Source organism: Vicugna pacos, chromosome 28 (assembly GCF_048564905.1).
Source record: "Vicugna pacos chromosome 28, VicPac4, whole genome shotgun sequence".
NCBI lineage: Eukaryota > Metazoa > Chordata > Mammalia > Artiodactyla > Camelidae > Vicugna > Vicugna pacos.
In genome coordinates, this window is record NC_133014.1 from 9,318,080 (window position 1) to 9,339,987 (window position 21,908).

General features: G+C 51.3%; 2 protein-coding genes across 4 annotated transcripts in view; both read right to left on the minus strand.

The window, feature by feature from the left end:
- Nucleotides 1-60: 60 nt before the first annotated feature.
- Nucleotides 61-10,103, minus strand: LOC102535642 (oxaloacetate tautomerase FAHD2A, mitochondrial). 2 transcript variants are annotated; one of them, XM_006203855.3, is made up of 8 exons: nt 9,937-10,103; nt 6,802-7,052; nt 5,441-5,657; nt 2,097-2,156; nt 1,745-1,907; nt 635-743; nt 436-523; nt 61-280 (listed from the first exon to the last, which is right to left on the minus strand). In XM_006203855.3, the coding sequence occupies exons 2-8, from the start codon at nt 7,044-7,046 to the stop codon at nt 218-220; spliced, it is 945 nt and encodes a 314-aa protein (XP_006203917.1). In that variant the 5' UTR covers nt 7,047-7,052; nt 9,937-10,103; the 3' UTR covers nt 61-217. The 2 variants fall into 2 exon arrangements, with proteins under 2 accessions (XP_006203917.1, XP_072807538.1); XM_072951437.1 differs by having other exon boundaries at nt 6,802-7,066.
- Nucleotides 10,104-21,532: 11,429 nt separating this feature from the next.
- KCNIP3 (potassium voltage-gated channel interacting protein 3) overlaps nt 21,533-21,908 on the minus strand; it is a 72,658-nt gene continuing 72,282 nt past the window's right edge. For both annotated transcript variants that reach the window (XM_006203853.4, XM_072951438.1), the window contains one exon: nt 21,533-21,713. In XM_006203853.4, the coding sequence (XP_006203915.1) occupies nt 21,666-21,713 (48 nt within the window). In that variant the 3' untranslated portion in view covers nt 21,533-21,665. The remainder of the gene's footprint in view (nt 21,714-21,908) is intronic.

Below are 21,908 nucleotides of genomic sequence, written 5' to 3' on the forward strand. Positions count from 1 at the left end.
CTGCTCTCTCCCTCCCCACTGAGTAAGAATGCCCTATTATGCCTTAAAACAAACCCAAAGGAAGACAAAAAGTAGTTTATTGAGGAAGAGGGCCATCTCCTCTCCCTCACCTGGAAGAGGGGCCTTGAGAGGGCTGGCACGGGTCTCTCCCTGTGCTGGGCTCCGTGGGACGGATGCCGCCACCTCGTCTGAAGTCCAGGGCCTGCAGCAGGAGCCATCATACCACCTTGTTGATGATGACGCCTAGCTCTTCAATCTCACACTGGACTTCATCGCCCTTCTGCAACAGCATGGGCCGCGAGGCTGTCAGTCCTTTGGTCTGGCACGCGCGCACACACACACACATCTACACATACACAGGCCTGGATCTCAAGTCTGGGCCAACCCTGCCAGGCCTTCTGGGTCCTTCTTTCTTTCCTCCTTTAGCCAACCTACCTTGAGAAAGACAGGAGGTTTCCTGAATACTCCAACTCCTGGGGGGGTCCCAGTCAGGATGATGTCCCCTGGGTAAAGAGTGACGAACCTAGGGCAAAAGGGCCAGGTGAGACGAGGGGCTAAGGTGGCCACAACCAGGCACGGAGGGCTCGGTTTGGCCTCCAGGTGGGTGTTTGGGGTGGGGCTCCGTCCCACTTACTGGGAGATCCAGGCTATCAGCTCTTCTGTCTTAAACACCATCTGGTTGGTGTTGCTACTCTGGACCACCTCCCCATTCACTCGGCAGCAAATCTTTAAATTGTGTGGATCTGAAATACAGAAACAACACTGGGTTTCTCCCTTCTTTCCTGCAACCGCTTCTGATAATCAAACAGAAGATGAAAGCACAGGGCACTCCCTACCCTGGAACTTTCTGGGTGGACACAGGCCTCCTTGGGCCTCCCTGTGGATGCACCACCAAGCAGAGCACCTGCCTCATGGTCACCTAGGTGTGTCAAGGAGGGGATGTTCCAGACTCTCAAGGGGGAGAGAAAAATGCCTCGGTTTTGCCTTAAAAAAACGGATATTCAGCCGCAGCAGTGGCCGACAACAGCACACATATAAAATGACTTGGCATCGAGGAAGGACAGGGAGGACTCTAGCACCTGATGCCTTACAAGTCATAGTGTCCTGGGTAACCAGCACTTTTATCTTCATTTTTGTGTGTTTTACACAGTCACAAACACACCCCTGGGAACACAACTTAACTTTACTGATGACTGACTGCAAGGGGTGGTGCGAGAGTAAACCACGTGGACAGGGCCCCGCCCAGATGGCTGTGCTCTGTCCTCTCAACCACTGACTTCCTGGCTCCACTGTGCCCAGGCTGCTTGTAGCCACCGCCTGGTTATGCCACATTATCCCTACTGCAGAAGATGCAGGGGCCTCTGTGAACAGCCACTCTCTGTGATGCTCAAAGGCTAGCACTGCTTCCTTCCAACTTAGAGATTCTCCTAGATGGTGGCCGCTAGAGGAAGCCTGATCCACACAGCACAGCACTGATCTCTGCAGTTCACTTTGTGCATGCAGATTCACCTCTGCGATGTGGTCCTCTGTAGGGGGAGGGGACAGGAAGGAGGCCCACTGGGGAATTCGTGGCCCAGGCTGAGAGATTTGCTCTAATAGAAGGAACTAACAAAATGGCAGCTGCGGATGGCGGGGGAGCCCACACTGAGCCACACCCCTCGCTCCCGCTTCCTGTAAAGCTGCTTTTTCTTCACTGATGTATCTAAGAGCAAGAGGAAGCACAAGTGGGCTCTCAAAGACCTACCTGCTACACTGTCCTTGGTCACCAAGGCGGGGCCCAGGGGGCAGAAGGTGTCAAAGGTTTTTCCCAGCAGCCACTGCTTTCCATTGCGTCTCATTTGCCAGTCACGAGCACTCACGTCATGTGCCACAGTGAAGCCAGCCACGTGGGCCATGGCATCTGTGGCCTATGGGGGCAGGGGATGTGGCCAGACTGGAGATTAGATTGACATCAACCTTTACAACAAAGGATCTCAAAGTCTTGATCCCACGTTAGTGGCCAGAGGTGGTGGGCAGGGGCAAGGCAGCGTCAGGACCAGGTAGGTGCCAACCACTTCCCAGTGCCAAGGACAGCTGGCACCACCCCTCCACCTCACCTTAATGTGCTTGCCTTTCTTTCCAATGACCACGGCCAGCTCCACCTCCCAGTCCACCTCCTGCAGAGCGGGAAACAAGCGGTGAGCTGCCTGGCTCTGAGCCCCGTTCTTGTGCTGAGGGGCTACACACTGCGCCCCGGGGCCGGGGCCTCGTAACACTGGGGGTTGGCTGCCGGCCCACATCTGCGGTTCCATGAACCAGAGGGAAGAGCAGGGGCGGTGCCACATGCTGACCCATAAACTCTGGGCAGTGACAGGCAGCGCTCTCCCTGTGACTGCAGCAGAGCAACATCAGTCTGGGGGAGGGAGTTTAGGAGTCACTCTTGATACTTCCAAAAAAGGATGAATACCGACTAACAATAGCTAACCCTACTGTGTGCCAGGCTCTATTCTAAGTACTCTGATGCACTAACTCACTTAAATAACAAGAAAAAGATCAACATGCCAAAACAAATGTGGGCCAAAGGTGTGAAAAAGCAGTTCACGGAAAGAAACACATACACATGACCACAAAAAAGGAAAACATGCTCAGTCCTTTCTAGTCAGCCAAGCAGCAGAACAAAACAGATACAATTTAGCCTTTCAAACTGGCTGCCCCAACAGCAACAGCCAGAAACACAGGAAAAAACTGGGTTCCTTGGGGAAAAGGCTAATTCCAAGACTGAGACAGAGTACAAGGTGAGCCTGGAACAGCCTGGAACAGCCTGGCCATAGCAAGGAAGTGCTCAGAAAGTGATGCGGATCAGAGCCAACTTGAAGCCCCGCCACTGGCCAAATTGAGACCCTCTGAGTATCAAAAAGAATGTGATGACAGATTATAACATACTGGATAAAATTTAAAATGAGGAATTTACAGTAATAATCAAAAGAACAAGGGTTTAAAAAAAAAAAGAGGGAGGCAACTTTTCTTCACAGAATGCCAGCTAGTAACAGTAGAAGGCACAGGAGAAAAATCATCTTTTTCTAACCCTTAGTGTAATAATGGATTCAGGTAAGGATAGTCACGTGGTCTCAAATTACTACTGTACAGATTGCCTATTAATTACCACAGTAAATACATCTTTACAGCAGAGAGATCTCGTGAACATCATTGTAAACTAAGTGATCAAACTTTACGAGCCTCCCAATGGGACACAATACAAGTACACAGCTACTGCTACAGACTGAAGGTTTGCCTTCCCTGCTCCCAACCCAAATTCATATAGTGAAACTCACCCCTCAGTGTGCTGGTATTAGGAGGTGCGGTCTTTGAGAGGTGATCAGGTCGTAAGGGCAGAGCCCCCAGGAAGAGGATTAGTGCCCTTATAAAAAGAGATCCCATGCCGGGTTCAATCCCCAGTACCTCCATTAAAAGTAAAATAAAAAATAAATAAGTAAAAAGAAATTAGGACTCCCAGACCTCACCCTAAGAAATTCAGATTTAATTTGGCCTGGGTTGATACTCAGGCATCCATTGTTTAAAAAAAATAAAAAATTTTAAAAATAAAAATGAAGAGATTCCAGAGAGTTCCCTTCTCCCATGTGAGAACACAGCAAAGAGACAGTCGTCTATGGACCAGGAAGCGGGCCCTCACCAGGCACCAAACCTGCTGGCGCCTTGATCTTGGACTTTCCAGCCTTCAGAACTGTAACAACTAAATGTCTAACTGAAAGGCCATCTATTCTACAGTATTTTGTTATAGCAGCTGACCAGCCTAAGACACCTGTGTAGAACTCGACAAAAATCTTTAACCTGAATCTAATCATGAGGAACCAACCACACTAACCCAGAGTGTGGGACATACTAGGGGACAGCTTGCCTGGCTTCCTCAAAATGTCTGTCATAAAAGATAAAAAGGGGGCAGGGCCATTGCTTGAGGTCAGGGGTCAGCAAACTTTGGTTCATAGACGGAGTCCTTGCTTGCTGTCCGTTTCTGTAAACAAAGCTTTCCTGGAACACAGCCACGTTCATTCATTCACTATCAGCCACGCTGCTTTCACACGACAATGGCAAAGCTGAATTGTTTCAACAGACACTATATGGCAAAGTCTAATTAAAGGAAGGCACTAAAGAGACATAACCAAACACAAGGTGTGACCTTGACTGATCCTGGCCTAACAAAAAACAAACAGTACCCAAATTAAAAGTCATCTTTGGGGGCAACTGGGAATATTCCCAACTAGACTATATATCAGGTATTATTCACGTAAATTTTCTTAGTTGTGATAATGGTGTCACTGTCCTTATTCTTGGGAGATGCATGTTGAAGTTCCCATGAGTGAACTGTCTTAATGTCCGTAACTTACTTTCAAATGTTCTTCCCAGTAGCCCCTCCAAAAAATGTGTGTGCGCATGTGGGAAAAGAGGGCGCAAGGAAGAGGGGATGAGGGAGAGAGACAGAAAGAGAAACAGAAAGGTGGGGGGGGGGTTGGGGGAGTAGGTGGGGGGGTTGGGGGAGTAGGGGGGCAGAGGGGAGACAGAGACAAAGACAGAGAGAGAGGTGGGGGAGGGAGAGGGAGGAGGAGAGAGGAAGCAAACATGACAAAAGGTTAACAGTGAATCTAAGAGAACAGTCTGTGGGTAGTCACTGCATTATTTTTCAACTTTCCTATAATTTCCAAAATATTTCTAAATCAAAAATTTGAAAGAAAAACTAACCAGTGTTAGTAAGGTGGTGGAGATGAAAGTGCTTTTGTAACTTTTCGAAGGTCACTTTGGCTGATTTCTCAAAAGTTTTGAAACCCTGTCTACATTTTGACAAAGACATTCAAATTCTAAGAGTTTATTCAAAGGAAATAATCATATATCCATGGGTGGGCAAGGTCTTCTCTATAAGGATGTTCACTGCAACATTATTTGTAAATGCTAAAAACTGGAAATAACCTATCTAGCAATATGAGGACAATTGAAGAAATTATGGCCACTGATACAACAGAAAACTAAGCAGTAACCTAAAACGTATTAGAAGAGAATATTTAATGGCATGAGAAACATTCTTGGTGGAGACTTAAGTACATGGTAGGCATATGTACAGTATAAACGGAAACAGGACTGGAAAAACACTGAGATGATTTACAACAGACCAGTAATGTTGCAAGCCCTGGGCAGTGGAGCCACGGGTGACTTTTTATTTCTTTATGTTTATCTGTATTTTATTAACTTTCTATAATGCACGTATTTTACTTTTGTAATCAAGAAAAGATAGAAACTATTTCCTTCTTTTCCTGAGTCCAATCTTACTACTGTATAACCCCCTGGAGTTTCTATTTAATACACTACTGAACAGGTGGCTCCTTTAGGCTGGATGCTGAGCACCTGTGTGAGGGCCCGCAGCAACCTGGGGGGACAGTGGGGAGGCACCAACCTGGCTCTCAGGCGGGAGGACCACCTCATCATAGGGCCCCACGATGGAGCTGGCAAACTTGCTGAAGATGATGGGCTCCTTGGGCACAGGCACGTTCTGCTCTTTGCAGTGGTCCACGTAGTTCATGCCCACGCACACCACCTTGTCTGGCCGTGTGACTGGGGCCAGGAAGGTCACCTCCAAGCGTGAGAGGACCGGCAATTGGGCAGCCAGGGCTCTGTAGAGATCAGAGCAGGAGAGAGGGGCTGGCGGGGAACAGGCCGGCAATCCTGGGGGTACGCTGGGGAGATTCTGCAGCAGCTACAGGTTTTGCTTTTTAAAATATATTTTGTAGGTCAACTATCAGAGTCAGCGTGAAAATTAAGCCCAGCTATTGTCTTTTGATATCAGAGCACTACTTATATTAATCCAGTGCTGACTTCCTTTCCCCAGTAGGTGATACATGTCCATGTAAGAGAATTCCAAAAGCACAAATGGGAATAATGGAGCGGTCTCTTCTCCCCCACCTCCCAGCCACCCGGCCCCACCCTTGCGTCTGCGTAGCTCTTCCCAGCCACTCTATATAAGCTCTTCTCCCATCTTTTTTATGCGAATGATAGCACACTATATACATCTTTTAAAAAATATGTATTTTAGAGATCCTTACAATATACAACGTCCTCTTTTTCACGTGGCTGCATGTTCCTGCACAGTAGAGATACGCCCAATTCTGATGAGGGACATGAAAATAGTTTCTAATCTTGTGAGCACACGAAAGTAGGGGGAAAATACTGTTATCCACACTGTGTGCTGTCAGACAACTCTTATTTTTGCCAATTTAATTAATGAAAATGACATCTCAAGAGTGATTTTTTATTGTTCATCAACACCTTTAGACCAGACTCCATAGGGCTCCTGGCTTTGGGAGGCCCCCACTTAATCCAGGCCGAACCCAAGAACCATCTTTAAGGAAACCTCTTTGTCGTCCTCTCTCTGCTCTGAGCCAAGTCCAATCACTCCCAGCTTCCCAAGATGCCTCTTAGGACCCCAGGTCCCAGCCCCTCAGGCAGGCAGGAACTTAATCCCCCAGGAAGGCAGTGTGACAAAGTAGAATTCTGGCTCTACCACCAAATGTGTGGCCTTGGGAACAGTCAATCATTCTCCCTGGGCCTCAGTTTCCCACTCGGGAAAATGAGAATGATGTTATGTAAGATTCTAGGGCTCTTCACTAAGAGAACAAGTGAGAAAGGAAAGCCTGGGTTACCCGACTCCCGGGCAAAAGAGCCACCTGCCGGTTCTGTTTCCCGGGGCAGGGATGTGGATGGGAGGAGTGGGAAGGGAACAGGGCAGCTGCTGCAGGGCAATGCTCCCTGCTGACTTACCTTCTTGCCACTGAGAGAGCCACCTCCCCCTGCTCCAGGAACTCCACCATTGTCTTGGGCAGCGTGGGGTCAAAGGCGTTGAGGTTGATGACCCCCCCGCCATTCCCTGACTCCAAGCCCAGATGCGGGCCCGTCAGGTGGGGTGCCTGGAACTGCACCAGTCTCATGTCTCTGGAGGGTTGAAAGCGCCACCTCTGAGCCTGCAGCAGAGCCGTGAGCAAGCGTCTTCTACCAGAGGCCAGCATCAGAGCCTATGAAGAAAAAACTGGGTCCCAGGGGACAGAGGGGACCCCAAACTGTCACCAGGATACCCCAAGTTCCTCGAGCTACAGCTCAAGTCCTTTCACCCCATCAGCCATTCCTGGCACACCACACGGGAAGTGGTCCAGATTTATGTTATTTCACTCAGTTACGGAAATGACAGGCCAGCAAGAAACAAGCACCATTCAGAGGGTTGGAGTACTCAGATTTATTACGCCGGCAGGCTCAGAGGGGCTTCTGCTCTGAAGCTCTGAGCACCTCCAAGACATGTGCATGAGGTTTTATAGGGTTAATTACAAGCTTGGGGTATTCAGCCAATAGGCATGGAACAGCTTTAGCAGCATCATTATCACAAAAGTAGAGGCAGGAAGGCAGCAAGCCAACATTTCAAGGCCAGATATGTCTCTTTGAAAATCCAGCTGGCTAGCAAAAAAAAAAAAAAAAAACATGACAGAGAATCAGCAAACCGACACTTATTAACTTAGATTTACAAGTTAGCCCAGCAGAACCTAGATCCGTAAACCGACACTTGTTACACTTAGATTTATGAGTTATCTTGTTAGCCCAGCCCGGCTTCTCCTTCTCAACTGTGTATACTTTATAAGGTGGTTTTTCGCTCAGTGTATGTAATGAAGCATTTCTAGAGAAGCAACTACTTCATGCCAGCCACTAAGCTAGGTCCCAGGGATTCCAGTCTCCCTTCAATCAGTGCTTTCTGAAAGCTTAGGCTGTGGTACCTGGCACCACTGAGACACTGGGCAAATAATGCAGGTCAGACACACTCAGCCCTGTCATCCTGCCTGCCTGAGACACTGATGTTAACAACTGATGCTGTAAGTAGGGTCAGCAATTGGGGCTACTGCTGTGGAGATCAAGGGCTCTGCCTCTGTCTAGTTTCTTGAGGAAGTGATGCTAAGCTGAGCTGGCCTCAGCTAAAGTAAGCAGAACTAGGAATTAGTTAAGAGGAGGGCCTAAGGGAGGGAAGCAGCTCAGGGCCAGACTGCGTGCTTAGCATACAAGAGGTCCTGGGGTCAATCCCAAGCACCTCCACGGTGGGGAAAAAAGAACTGGGGAAAAAAGAATGAGTGGAGCCCAGCATGAGCAAGTGGCCAGAGGCGAAACTGGCTTCACAGATGCAAGCAATTTTTAAATGCCAGCTTGATCCTGTAACCTTCCTACTTAAAATGCTTCCTGCTGTTCACATGATCAAGCCAGAACCCCCCACCAGGGTGTCCTGGTCTTTAGGAGCAGCGCCCCCTGCCTTTCCAGGCAGTAATTATTTAGTTGCTTCTGTAGTACAGGTGGCCCAAGGAGAGAGGCTGCAGACAAAGGGTAGGGTCTGGGCCTGACAGGCATCACTGGGCTGTGTCCTGAGTTCTGGGGCCACGACCGTCTCTCACTGCTGAGCCACAATGCCCAGCACCGCACCTGGCACACAGAAGGCTCTCAGCTACTCTGCTGAATGAACAAATGCCAGAAGCAGGGGCTTGACTTTTCACTACTTGGGAAAGCTTGGTGATTATCAACCTAGGAAGGGGTGACTGTGCCTTCATTCCTCAAATCACTCAGAAAGTATGAACGGGGTTCACGTGTCGTTTTGAGTTCTAGGCTCCACTCAGACAAACCCCATTCTCTTCTTTTGTTTCTAAGTCTGGTCTCCATTCCAAGAGTCCCTCTCCTGTATAGTTCCTTGCTTTTAAAAGCAGCCGTTTATGCTCAGGTGAGTGCAGGTAATCCCAGACTCCTGGTTCTCACTCTGATAATTCAATCTGCCTTCTTCAGTTAAAGACTCATTAGATTCAAGTAAATGATCTAATCATTGTGCTGACGAATTAGTTTAGCCAGAAAACCAGGTGCTTTGAACCTCCTACCCTCCTGTCTTACACAAGCACCAACCATACCAGGGGCTGTTCAAGCTAACATGTATGCACTCGGATACTCCACACACTAAGATTATTACCTTGCTGTAACTGCTCCCACTGAATGCTGGAACTTACTTGAAGTGCTTTACTTACATTGTCTGATTTAATTCTCCTGACAGCTGTGGAAGGTAGGGACTGTTAGTCCCATTTTACAGATGAAAAACTACTCAGAGAGGTTAATTAAGGGATTTGCCCAAGTTCCCAAGGAGAGGAAAGAGCTGGAACTTGAATCCAAATACGGGTGACACTGAAGTACTTTGGGCTAAAGTATCCTAAGGTTGTTGGGAGTGGGATACTTTAGCCCAGAGGTTGTGACAAGAAAGAGGAATCTCCAACAGGCGATATTCTAGAGGGCCAGGGGCACCCGGTGTACCATCAGCTTTGCTTCGGGAAACTTGATCTCCTGCTAGCTACTGTCTCAGGGATAAGGCTGGTCACCTGCTCTCCGAGATAACGGCAGGCCTCGCTGACTGTCCCTCCCACAGGACAGGCACTTGCAGGTTCTCATTCCGCCCTACAGCAACCCCCTCAGGCAGAGCGCCTCATTTTACAGAAGGGCCACTGAGGCTTAAGGTGAGTCACTTGCCAAGATACCAGTTAGAACATGGTCCCGTCGCTTCTGCGGAAACCACTGTGCCGCAGACCCCGAGCTCAAACCAACTCTAGAAAAAGGTCCTTAAGCAGAGAGGCAGGGATATGAGGCCAGCAAAGGCGCAGACTTCGCAAGCCTAAGAGACAAGGGTTTGCACCTGGGACCGCGTCCCTCCCATCCACTTGCCTGGGTCCCTGTGCCGGTCCAGTTTCCCTGTATGCCCAGCTCCGTGCCCTGCATCAGTGGGTGCTCAGGAGGGCCGGCCCGCCCGCCCGGTCCGTCTGGTCCTGCCCTCAGCGGGAGGCCCGGAGGGAGGCTGAGCCCCGGCGCGCCCCGCCGTCTGGCCCAAACCTAACCTACCTGGAGCCCTGTGCTGTCGGGCCAGAACTCGCGGTCTCAGGGCCAAGGTCAGCGGGCGCCTGGGCGCTGGTCGGGCGTTCGGGGGACCGCGACCAGCCCACAGTTCTAACGCGGCAGCGCGCCGTGCGGCTCCTCAAATAAGACGTCAGCCATTTTTAAAAAAGACGTCAGCAGAGGCGGGCGCTCCCTGGTGATGTCAGAGGACAACAGCCAATAGCAGGGCGCCTCTTTTCGGCGCCGGAAGCCAAGTCGCGGAGGGGGCGGGCCCAGCGCTTGAGAGTGGGTCGTCACTCACGCGCTCCCCCAGGCCTGTGGGTGGGGACTGGACTCAGGCGTGGGCAGCCGCAGACCCTTTCCCGGAGGCGGTCGCTCTCTGGGCGCTCTGCTCTTGCACGAGTTTGAAAGCGAGTGCTTCCTGAAACTTTCCGTCCCGGGCGGCCTTGCCCGCTTCTGGCCCTGCATCTGGTCCAGGCACCGATTTGATCGTTGAGCAAAATGCAGTGGAGACGAGATTACCGCGTGCTGGTTGACAAAGACAGATCTTTTTGTCTTCCCATTGTGCCTTATCATTGAAGGCAGGAGGGGTGCTTGCACCCATTTTACAAATGGGGAACCTGAGGCTGTAAGTGTTTAGCTTAAGATGACACTGGCAATTTGAGTAGTGGGACCAGCATTCTTGATCCCAAGTGAGACAGGAGGGAAGGGGGCAGGGCACAAGCATTAAAAGAATGACACAGCAACTGAGGATACGACATACACTGATATCATATATTTGTCTTTGTCTGACTTACTTCACTTAGTATGGTCATCTCTAGGTCCATCCATGAGGCTATTCTTAAGAGGAAGTTCTCACCCTTTCCCCAAGGGTCTTAGTATCCATCACTGGCTACATTAATTGCTCTCCGAATTTAGTAGCAGTCACCCTGAATATTCTGTTGCCTAAAGTGTGAAAGTAAGTTATGACCCTTCTGTGTAAAGTAAAATTGGGAAGAGAGAAGCGCATGGGGAGCATGTCCAGATGTAACAATCAAATAGAAAACACACAAAGCTACTCAGTTCTTTTTTCTGTAACTGGTCACAAGGCCATAACCGATATGAACGGCTTTCTTCTTTGACCACACACTCTGTATTTCCCCTGCCCTCAATGAGATCCTTGCCTGGCTGGGGTTCTTTCCCTAGAGTAACCTAAACTTTTATTCCCCAAAGGTTTGAGCCCTTAATCATCCTGCCTGTTTTGGTTACTATAGGTTTTCATTAACCTTTCCTAATGCTGTATTTTTCATTAAACTTTATTACTAATATGTGTCCTGTAAAGGCAAATCTCTGTCCCTTCCATGATGGAGAAGGTCCAGTGCAAACAACCTGCTGCCAGATGGCTGGCTGGCGCCCAGGGGGAATGGTACCATAACAGGGATCAATTTGGTCTCTGCTGTTGGAAGATTAGGCACTTAGCAGTGGCATTAGCCAGCTCAGCCTTGGTGATGGGAAGTCCACACTGCTGAGGCCATGCATGGGCTCTGTTCCCGCCATCCTGGTCACTTTGTTCATGGGCACATTGAGCAAGCACTAGGATGGCTAGGAAGAGGAGCTAGCTGACATCTGTAGAGGACATCATTCTGTCCACCTGATTACTAAGTGTCTCCGCTGCAGTGGATGCCTTTTGGTGGGCATTCCATGTACATTAGTATCTTCACAGTCTGTGCCCAGTCAGAAAGGTCCATCTACAGACTTCTCCAGACTTTCTTGTCACTGATTGTGATGATTAATTTTATGTGTCAACTTTGCTTGGCCCTGGTGCCCAGAAATCTGGTCAAATATTATTCTGGATGTTTCTGTGAGAGTGTTTTTTTGGATAAAATTAATGTTTAACTCAGTGGACTTCGAGTGAAGCTGATTGCTCTCCAATGTGGTCGGGCCTCACCCAATCAGTTGAAAACCTTACTAGAACAAAGACTGACTCCCCTGAGGAAGAAGGAATTTTACCAGCAGATGGCCTTTTGATTCAAACTGCAGCTCTTGCCAGAGTCTTCAGCCTGCTGGTCTACCCCATTAGATTTTTGGGGGGGGGCATGCAAATCCTCCACAATTACATAAGTCAGTTCCTTAAAATTTATCTATCTATCTATCTGTCTATCTATCTATGTTTATTCTATTCTCTGGTGAACACTGACTAATTCTCCAATTTTTCATTCCTGTTCTATCCAAGTCCTTGAGCATGAAGCCAAACCATCAATAACTGGTCATGAATCAATAACCAGTAGATTCATACTTCTGGTCATCTCTTGCTCTAGAAAATTGAATATAGTGCCCTAAGTTCTATGCACAGGGAGGATTTTTCTTTACCATTGACCTTCAGGGTCATCCTTGAATGAGATGGTCTTGCTGCAGCTTATAACTTCTGGGCAGTATCAGCATTATATCACGCAGACCCATTTGTAAACCATGCTTGAGTATTTTCATCCTCAGTAAACTAATCCTAAAGAAAATCCCAGGAAGCCTTAGTCAGAGGAGCCTTAGGAGGGGAGGCAGTGCGACTGGAATTTGTTTAAAGGAACCTGAGCCAGCTGCTCCTGCAACTTAGGTGTACCTCCCACACCTGCCTGAGCTCGGCCTCTTCCATGCAGCCATTTGCATTTGATGACAGGTTGCCACTGCATGTCCACCCTTTTGACTAGGGGGATCCGACAACACCCAGATTGCTCTGGAAAGCTCAGGCCGTACAGCTACCTGATATCCCATGGCCAGGTGTTCTGTTTCTACCGAAGCCCAACAGCAAGCCAGAGCTGTTTCCCAAAAGGAGAGTAGTTATCTCAGAAGAAGGTATGGACGTGCTGTGGAGTCCTAGAGTCTGACATGGTGATTCTCTTGTTGGTGCTTCCCAGAGGCTCCATTATGGCACCTTGATTTGCCACAAACTCTGTAACTGGCAGATGACTCCTTCCCCAGTCACTGTCTGCACGTGCACGAGAGACCTAGAACCAGAATCGCTGTGAGATGTAAGGCTAATCCGGACCGGCTCTGCAGCAGTGTTTGACCACATTGGCCTCCTTGCTGGTTCTCTGCATCCACTCTGCCCCCTCCAATCTGGGGTCCAGTTTCAGCCAGAGGAGGATTTTCAAAACACTGATGTGACAGTACTCTCATCAGTGGCTTCCTGCTGCTCTCAGGATGAAATCGAAACCTTCAGAGGACCTCTCCCACTATGTGCGGGCTCCGTGCCGCCACCCTCTCCACTCCATCCGCACGTGCACCCAGGATTCCGGGATCTGGCCCCATCAACCCAGCCCCTGATGGGGCAGGGCAGTCTCCCTCCTACCCTACAGCCCTTTACCTGACTCACTCCGACTCATTTGTCAACAAAAAAGTTAATCAGTCGATCTAAGAAAAACATAGAAATTTTTATTTGAGCCAAACTGAGAATTGTAATCTGGGAGCAGCATCTCAGAACAAAAAGCATTTGCATTCCTTATACCCTCTTCCACCGAAAACGTGCCTCCCATTTTCCTTGCATCCTGAAATGTTTCCCTTATTAGTTTAGTAGCTTTAGTTACATATATTATAATTCTTAACCTTAAAACCTTAATCTCTAGCGAAAACCAAGAAGTAAGTAATTGTGAACTGTTTGCCATACCAATGTTTCCTGATTGGTACTTATGAATTTATTTTATAACTTCTAGAAGCATACACTCTCTCATAGAATTTCTTTCCTCAATGTGGTACAAGGATTGGTGGGTTTGGGATTATTTCTGGAGCCACACCTCTGGTCCTGTAAAGACTGGATTTGTAAAACAAGAACAGCTGTTTTTAATTCCTCAGAAGACTGGGTGACCTCCTCACTGAGAACAAAGGCCTGGCACACCCATTCACCGATGTTGCAATGTTTTACTCTCCCTCATTTAGCTTAGGGATGAAAACCCTGCAAAAAAAAAAAACTCCTATCAGGGTACGTATACCAGCTATGATCAGTTTAGTCAGGCGGGTAGCCTCCCATTTTGGTAGTCCACTTACAAACACTTCTGAGGATCCTCCCCGGGTTTAAGAATTTCTTTAACCATGGCTCTCAATTCAGCCTTTGATCTGAAGAGGCTTGCCTACAGCCTCAGGTGGTCCCATTTCTAAAGGTAACCCTTCAATAATGTCTTCTGTTTTGGGGAGGTCTTTTGTCTTTTTTTTTTTTTTAACCTGAAGTACAGTCAATTACAATGTGTCAATTTCTGGCGTACAGTACAATGTCACAGTCATGCAGATACGTATATACAATAAAGTTTTCTGAATGGAAAGGCAATTCAGACCGAAGGTGACTACAACGAGTACTCAAATAAAGGAGGAAAGAGGGGACCCGGATAATCATTAATCTTTTGTTAGCCTTCTACAACAAATCTATCCATGAGGTTATTTTGGAACTTGGAAGTCTTTGGGAGCGTCTGCATATCAAATGAAATAGATACAATAGTTTAAGATGAGAGCTCCTTAAATTTTAGGAATTTAGATGTTTCTCCTCTTCAAAGGATCCAAGGAGCTAGCACTACAAATATTTTCCCCGGCTAACCTAATTTTAGAGAAGAGAAAAACACTCACCATTCTTTGTTTCCACTAGAAACTGTAGGCACAGATTCAGAAGACTGCAAGCTTTAACTGCCTGCTCAAATTGTTTTGGAGTGCCAAGAGAAACCCCCCTTGGCTATTTCAGAATCCGGTTTCCTTTAGTATGTAATTAAGTAGTTGCAAGCATATGTAATCAAGAAAGACCCTATAGGGCCTTCCCAAGACAGACCTGTGCCCCACATCCTCTGCTGTAGCTCCCCTCTGAAGTACCCAGGTAATACCATATGATTCATGTTTCCTGAGTTGTTTCATGGATGCTAAAACCACCACCAAATGGAAGAAATTAACTGGATAATCATCAATACGTAGCCCCAAGACCTACTGGCTCCTAAGGAGTGATAATGTTAACCCCTGTGACCCACCTTGTTATCTCCCCATCAACTAGTCAGAGAATTGTGCACAAGGTGATCACAAACTGGGACTCCCCTCCCCCACCTGGCCTTTAAAAACACTTTGCTGAAACCCCTCGGGGAGTTCAGGCTTTTTGAGCACTAGCCGTCCCAGATTGTATGACGCCCTACAACAAATGCTGCACTTTCCTTCACCACAACCTGGTGTCGGTAGATTGGCTTTACTGCACAAGGGTGAGTGGACCCAGGTTTGGTTCAGTAACACGTACATAAACCCAGCTGGTATTCCTAACTGGCTTTGGTGGCGGAAGGTGGATCCTACTCAAGACTCTATTCATGAGGAGTCTAGAGAATGGGGGACTTGTTAAGTTGCAGTCTGATTTTGAACTCAAGGGCTGACATGCCCCCTCCCTCCCCCCCATCTTGTTTGTTCTCTCTTCATCCCTCCATCAGGCCATCTTCTGCACTGGCTTCACCCCATGGCTCCTCACAGTGACAAAATGGCAGCAACAGCTCCAGGACTCACACCGCAGCTTCAGAGAGTGAGAGAACAGTGTCTTTCCCCAGTATTCCCAGCACTAGCCTCCCTGGGCCTCGTTGGCTGTAACTGGGTTGGGTGTCCACCCCTCAACCAGCCACTCTGACAGGGGATAGGGAATGCACCAGCTGACTGGGGCCTGGCCTTGGAAGTTGGGTGGATCCCTGGACTGCATGGACAGAGAGTAGAGGAGGGATCCCCAGGCAAGACGGGGGGGGGGGCACTGGCAGGAGACGAGGGAGGATGCAGGGGAGGCAGAAGACTGATGTCCAGCCAGCTGACCCCTCATTGCCCCCATGGTGTCCGTGTCGGCTAGAGAGAAGTTCTGAAGGCCTCTTACTGCCAGGGGAGTGGAGGGGCTCTGTCAGGCAGGGGGATGGGTCGACAGAGATCCTGCACCCACAGGGGTTCAACAGCGTTCAAAGCCAGCAGAGAACTGAACACAGGGAGCCCTGTGCCTGGGTCGAGGTGTGAGAGCAGAGACAGGTAGGCCTGGGGCAGGTGAGTTAGAGGGAAGCTGGGCCTTCCTGCTGGAGGAACAGATAGAACAAAAGGGCAGTTGGCAGGGAGCCCAGGTCTAAGACTGACAGCCCTCAGAGGTCAGGACAGCTGTCAGGGGGAGGTTTGTGGGTCAGATGGTCCTCTGACCAGTGTCACCACCACCCACAAGAGGGCTGGGTTCAGATGTCCACTCAGGAGGCCCTGAAACCCTTCCAGGGCCACACAAGGCCTTCCTGTGAGGCCCACTCCCATTACACCACCCCTTCTCTGGCCTCTCAGCTCTGGCCAAGAGCTAGGTAGTTTCTTCCAGATCCCTCATCTCGGCCTGGCTGGCTCTGGTTCCGGCCCACAGGCACCATTCCCTGTGCAGACTGGGCCCTGCCTGCACCCCGCTCTCTTCTCCGATCGCTGAACCCTGCAGAGTGCACTCTGCAGACAGCCAGCCTGCACATTCTCAGTACAACCAGCGGGTTCAGACAAATTCCATGTGATTAGAGCTGAGCACGTGACACCAGAGCCGACTGGCCTCCGGTGCTCCCCTAACCCGAAGGGCTAGGACCCCTGTGAGTGGGCTAGAGGCTGGGAGGGGGACCCAGGACCTGCTTTGGGCTGGCAACAGTGTCCGTGGCCTTGGGGGCTTGCCTGGGATGTTCGGGCGGTGAAAAGACCGTGCCCAAGATATCAGAACCTGGCTCAAGGAGGGCCCCACACTAGGTCTCAAAGCCTTACTGACTCAGCTCCTGTCTGAATTGTGGTCACGAGGGAAGCTGTGAGGGAAGGCGGGACAGGCGAGGGAACACAGGCTCCCATGCGCTCTAAGCCGACATCCCAAATACTTACATCAGCGAGGGCCCCTCCTCCTCAACCCCTCACCTGGCGCCTGTTTCCTCTTGCTTAAATCACAATCCTATGGGACGTCCAAGTCCTCCTTGGTGAGCTTGGTCCCCTAGTCTGCAGCGTCCCTCATGACCTGAGTCACTGCCTTGGACATTTTGCCTTCCGGGTCCCCTCCCACCCCGGACTTGAATTTCCCCAAAGCAAAGACTGTGGCTTGTCCACCGTGGTCTCCTCACGTTGCCACCCACGCCCGGTGGGTGGAAGTTGTTTACTAAATGTAGACTGACACCTCCCTTCTTGTGGACCTGGGCACTCGGAACTCAGAGGAGGATCACGGGGGTGTCACTGCCTGATGGGAAGGAGGAGGCAGAAATCCCACCCAAAGCAGACACGCAATGACTAGAAGCCCTCGGAGAGCAAACAGCTCTTGGGAGCCTCTGAGGCAGCGGGGATCTTGGAAGGGCAAACAGTGTTGAGGCCATTAGTGAGGGCTCCGGGCCGCCGAGTCAGAGACAGGATTGTTCCGGGAGATTGCAACAAGACGTGCGTCCCCAGGAGTGCAGAGGGGAGGGTGTGGTGATTTTACAGTTTGGTTCCGTGAGGCTCACGTCTCAGCTGTTTGAAGCCTGCTCTGCACACGCCTCCTTCCCAGAGGGTCTCCCACGGCCCAGGTGGCTGTCTGCTGTCTGGCCCTCTGGTCCCTACAGGGGCCTGGGAAGGATGTGTGTGGGGTTTTCAGGCATTTTTTTTTCCATTTTAGGATTTTCAAAAGCCTAATAGATAAGGCTAGGCCCATGAAACCAAACATGCACTTTATTTGCTTCAGGCTGGAATTAAGTCAGCCTCGTGTGGTAATGGCTGTGTCGTCTGATGACAGTTATGTGTGTCCTAGTTAATAAAATAGGGCTGACAGTGTGGCCTCTCTGCCAGCGCCCAGCTCAGTGGACTCCGGGCTTGCCTGTGGAATTGTTACTTGATAAATGCAGTTTTCTGAGGGATAGCCATGTGGAGAATGAGGCAGAAATATGAAAATGTCTTTGGGGCCGTGAAAGAAATAAATAGCTTTCCTTCCAAGTAACTTCCTCGGGGACCTAAGGGCCGGAAATTGGTGAGGAGGCCGGTGTGTGGTGCAGTCGCCCCCTGGTGGCCTTTGAGGAGCACAGCACCTGGAACCAATAGAACCTCAGGCGAAGAAGGAAGAGGAACCACGGACCTTCTAAATTGTAGACTTTGCTCTGGAAAGCTGTGCAGCAGAGCAGGCTGGGGAAGGGTACAGTTGCCTTCCCCAATGTTTCTGGCCCTCACTTTTCCCAAACCCCTGCTAGAAAGGTAACAAGGGGCCTCCTCCGTAGGTTGTGAGAGGGGAGGAATCAAGCCAGGTCCCCGGGACGCTCAGCGCTTGCTCCAGGCCCCAGGCAGGTCAGCGTGGCCGCGCAGTGAAGGGTGGCAGGAGGGTGGGGTGTGTGGGCGGCTGTGACCTGACTGCCCCTCCTTAGCCAGCCGGCTCCCAAAATGGCCTGGGTGTTACCAGGGAAGCTGGGGACTGTCACAGACTTATTTCTAAAACCTGAAAACTCCTTCTGAAACATCTACTCTTCCTCCTGCAGCCTATGGGTACGAGTCACCCTTCTCTAGACGGGGAAACATGCATGAAAGCTTAATTGGGATACAAAGGAAGGATGCTCGTGTTTGTTAAGAAGCTAGTAAGTAATCATACTTAGTTGTCAGGACAAGCCTATCAGAGGATTGTTTTTCTGCTCATTTTACAGATAAGGCAGCTGAGGCTCAGCAAGACTTGCTTAAGATGAAACAGAACGCTCCAGAACCAAAGCACGGGCCTCATACCCTAAATATCTCAGGGTCTGAGACCACACTGAGCTCTGCAGCCCATCACAAAGTGGGCAGTTCAGTGCTTACACCTGGCCTGGAGCCACCTGCCTGGGTCCAAGTCCTGGCTCCACTCTCTAATGGCTGAGAGACCCCAATATCTTTTATTCCAGGCTGTGGCCAGGGCAGACATGCTCAGCACAGTGGCCAGCCCATGCAGATGCAGGACATCCCATCCCAGACAGCAAGGTCAGAGCCCTCTCGCCTGGAGTGTGCCAAGGCCCTGGGGCTCCAGTAGAGGGGAGCCTTTGGTGTGTTGGGGAGTGGAAGGGGGCTCCTGCCATCTGTATGCCTAGGTACTGATGAGATGGCCATCAGCCAGACCTGGTGAGTCCTGGAGGCTTGGGTCTGTGTTCACTGTGGAGGTGACATCACATGGCCTGGGGTCTGACCCTCAAAGCACTGCCAGACCACCCAGTACCTCCTTCATCCCCATCCCTGAGTTGGGGAGCCGCCATCCTCTCCTCCCAGAAGGTTCTCATTTCTTGCCCCTCCTCTGGCATTACCTCACTGAGTTTAGACTTTTGAAAATAAAACCAGGAAAAGAAGATGTCTTCAGGCAAATTCTGCTTCTGCCCTGTGACCTTCACCCTCCAGCCAAGGGGAAACACAGAAATGACTTCCTGGAACTGGCAGAGAAAAATGATCTGGGAATGAAACACAAATGGTACCTCGAGGAGTCCCCCCACCTTGCAGATCTGTACAGAGGCTGCCAGGCTGGCGCGTCTCACAAAGGCTTCCCAACTGTGGGCATCTCCTCCTGACTCCGCCTGCAGTGACGGCACATTGGGAACTTGAAATTGCGTCTGAAAATTGGCAAATGCTACAATCGGGGAATGTTAGACAGTTACCAGCATAGCACTGGGCAGGAGCCACGGTTAATAGCAGCGGGGATGGGAGGGGCTGGAAAACCAAAGTCGGGACAAAGCCAACAAGAGTCCCCCTCCTTTTGTCAAGTTTATTTTATTAAAATATACAGGACTGAATATTGGTGGGCACTGAGAATAGAAACCACCCTCCCAGGCCGCGCCCAAGGGAGACACTTCTGCCATGCAGACATGCGGCCAGTCCACGTCCCAGCGCGGGAGACAGACCCCTCCTTGTTGGACGTGCAGCCAGTCTGGCCCAAGGCCAAGGAGGGCAGGGCCATGATGGTGACCCTCTCTCCTTTGACCTTGGCCCCTTAGAAGCAAAGCCACACCAGCTGGGAGAGGGGAGAAGATCCCTGAGCCAGGGAAAGCTGATGCCCTCCTGGAGGAGGGGAGAGGGAGCCCCCAGTCAGACTGGAGATGGGTGTCAGTGCAACTCCAAGGGGCAGGCCCACCTGTGTATGGGTGCCCAGAGGTCCCCACCGCGGCTGAGCCAGGCTAATCTCCACGGCCTCCGCCACCCCCCCTTCCTCTGAGGGCCCTGCTAACCCTCGGGCCAGGCCTGGGCAGAGGTGGGGCGGCGGCCGATGGAATGTATGGTTTGGGAATGTTCCTCGGAAAGGCCTGTGCTGCCGGGGATGGGGGTTCCATCTCAGGCAGCCTGGCGGTGGGACAGCCTCTCTCTCTCTGCTGGAGGTTTCTGTAGACCTGCCATCCAGCCGCAGGCCCCTCGGCCCTCACTGTTGGCGCTGGCTTAAGCTGACATCAGCCTCCATCCCCAGAGCAGAACCCAGCCAAGCAGAATCCCCGGGGTTTGTGCTTTTTAGTGTTAGTGAGATGGGCTGGGCCAGGGATTGAGGGGGGGGATGGGCTTTGAGCCCCCACGACTCTGAGGCACAGAACCGACCCCCATGCTTCTTCCCCAGGGCCACCAGATGGGGGTTGGTAGGACCCAGGCCTCAGCCCGCCAGAAGGGCCTTGCCTTGAGAAGCAGAGTGTCCTAGGCATCCCCCGGGGGCTGCAGCCTGAGCTGGTGGGGCCCTTGTGCTTTTTGTATGGGGTTGGGGTGAGCCTGCGTGGAGGGGTGGCCACACGGCTTCCAGACCCTAACCGGGAAGAGTGGTGCTCATCCAAGCTGCTGGGCAGAGGGAGATGGGCCCACAGCAAAGAGGGAGGCAGAAGCCCCTTCCCAGGCCTGCTCCGCCCCCCACGCTCCCTGGCTGTGGGCCCTGAGCTGTGTGACCTCTTTTCAGGACCTAGGAAGGTGTGGATGCTTGAGGGGGTGTGGGCCGCCCTACCCGCTGCACCCCGAGCCAGCCCTAGCAAGGGAAGGCTCCTCCAGTCCCAGTGAAGTTGGCAGAGAGTTCCCCTCAGTTGTCCACCAAGAAACCCAGTCCCCTGCCTGAAGGGCCCCCTTCTGGGGATGGAGGAGACGGGAGCCCACTGGCCCCTCAGCAGCGGGGCTCACCAGCTCAGTGGACTGGCAGGCGTCCTGGGACCCAGGGCAGCGCTTCCAGGAAGCAGCGGGCTTGTCTAATCACCACGTCTTTCCTGGGCTGAACTCCCCCGACCCCCAGCTGCCCTTCTGGGGTCCTGAGGTGAGGGCCATTCTGGAACTGCAGTCAGTGGGCAGGGAGTGGCTGGGGGGGACAGGAAGGCCGGAGCAGCCCAGAAACAGCCCAATGTGGTGGGAAAGAAGGCTTGTAGATGGGAGGGGCCTTTGCTTTGGAGACTGGAACCTCCTCTGTAGGGAGGCAACACTCAGAGGCCAGCGGCCTGAAGACACTGCCGTTTCAGCTGCCCGCCCAGAGGCGGCCTCACCCACTGGCCTGGGAGGGGGCTGGCTGGGGTGTGTGGCTCTCACCACCTGGACCCAGCCCCTCCCTCACCTCTGTCCCCCAACCTGCCAGCCCAGAGGAAGGGTGTTTGAGAGGGAGAGAGAGAGAGAGAGAGAGAGAGAGAGTGTGTGTGTGTGTGTGTGTGTGTGTGTGTGTGTCTGGAGCAAACTATTCACTTTTTGCAAATATATTAGAAAAAAGTTTCTCATGGAGGCAGCTCCTGGCAGGATTGAGGTTTCTATGGGGCAGAGGTGGCAACAGCCACTCAGGGACCCCCCCCCTGCCCTCCCCAACCACACGTGCCCTAGATGACGTTCTCGAACAGCTGCATGGAGCTCATGATGTCCTTGTCCTGCGAGGAGAGAGGACGAGAGGCCTGGTCAGCCCTGGTGGGCAGTGCCTGAATCCAACCTCGCCCTGAGCAGAGTCTCGTCAGGGACTTGGAACCCCCCAGTCACTGGCCGGCCCCTCCGGGCGAAGGGGGAGCTGGTCAGGCACAGCCTGCCTCCAGCCCCATGGCCGGACTGCTGGCTCGTCCGGGAGCTGC

Excerpts from the sequence above, each read along its gene's own strand:
- LOC102535642 (XM_006203855.3), bottom strand. The coding sequence starts at position 7,046 with ATGCTGGCCTCTGGTAGAAGACGCTTGCTCACGGCTCTGCTGCAGGCT. Across the intron at positions 5,658-6,801 it reads GCTCTCTCAGTGGCAAGAAG|AGCCCTGGCTGCCCAATTGC; the intron begins GTAAGTCAGCAG and ends TGATCTCTACAG. Across the intron at positions 2,157-5,440 it reads TCCTCCCGCCTGAGAGCCAG|GAGGTGGACTGGGAGGTGGA; the intron begins GTTGGTGCCTCC and ends CCCGCTCTGCAG.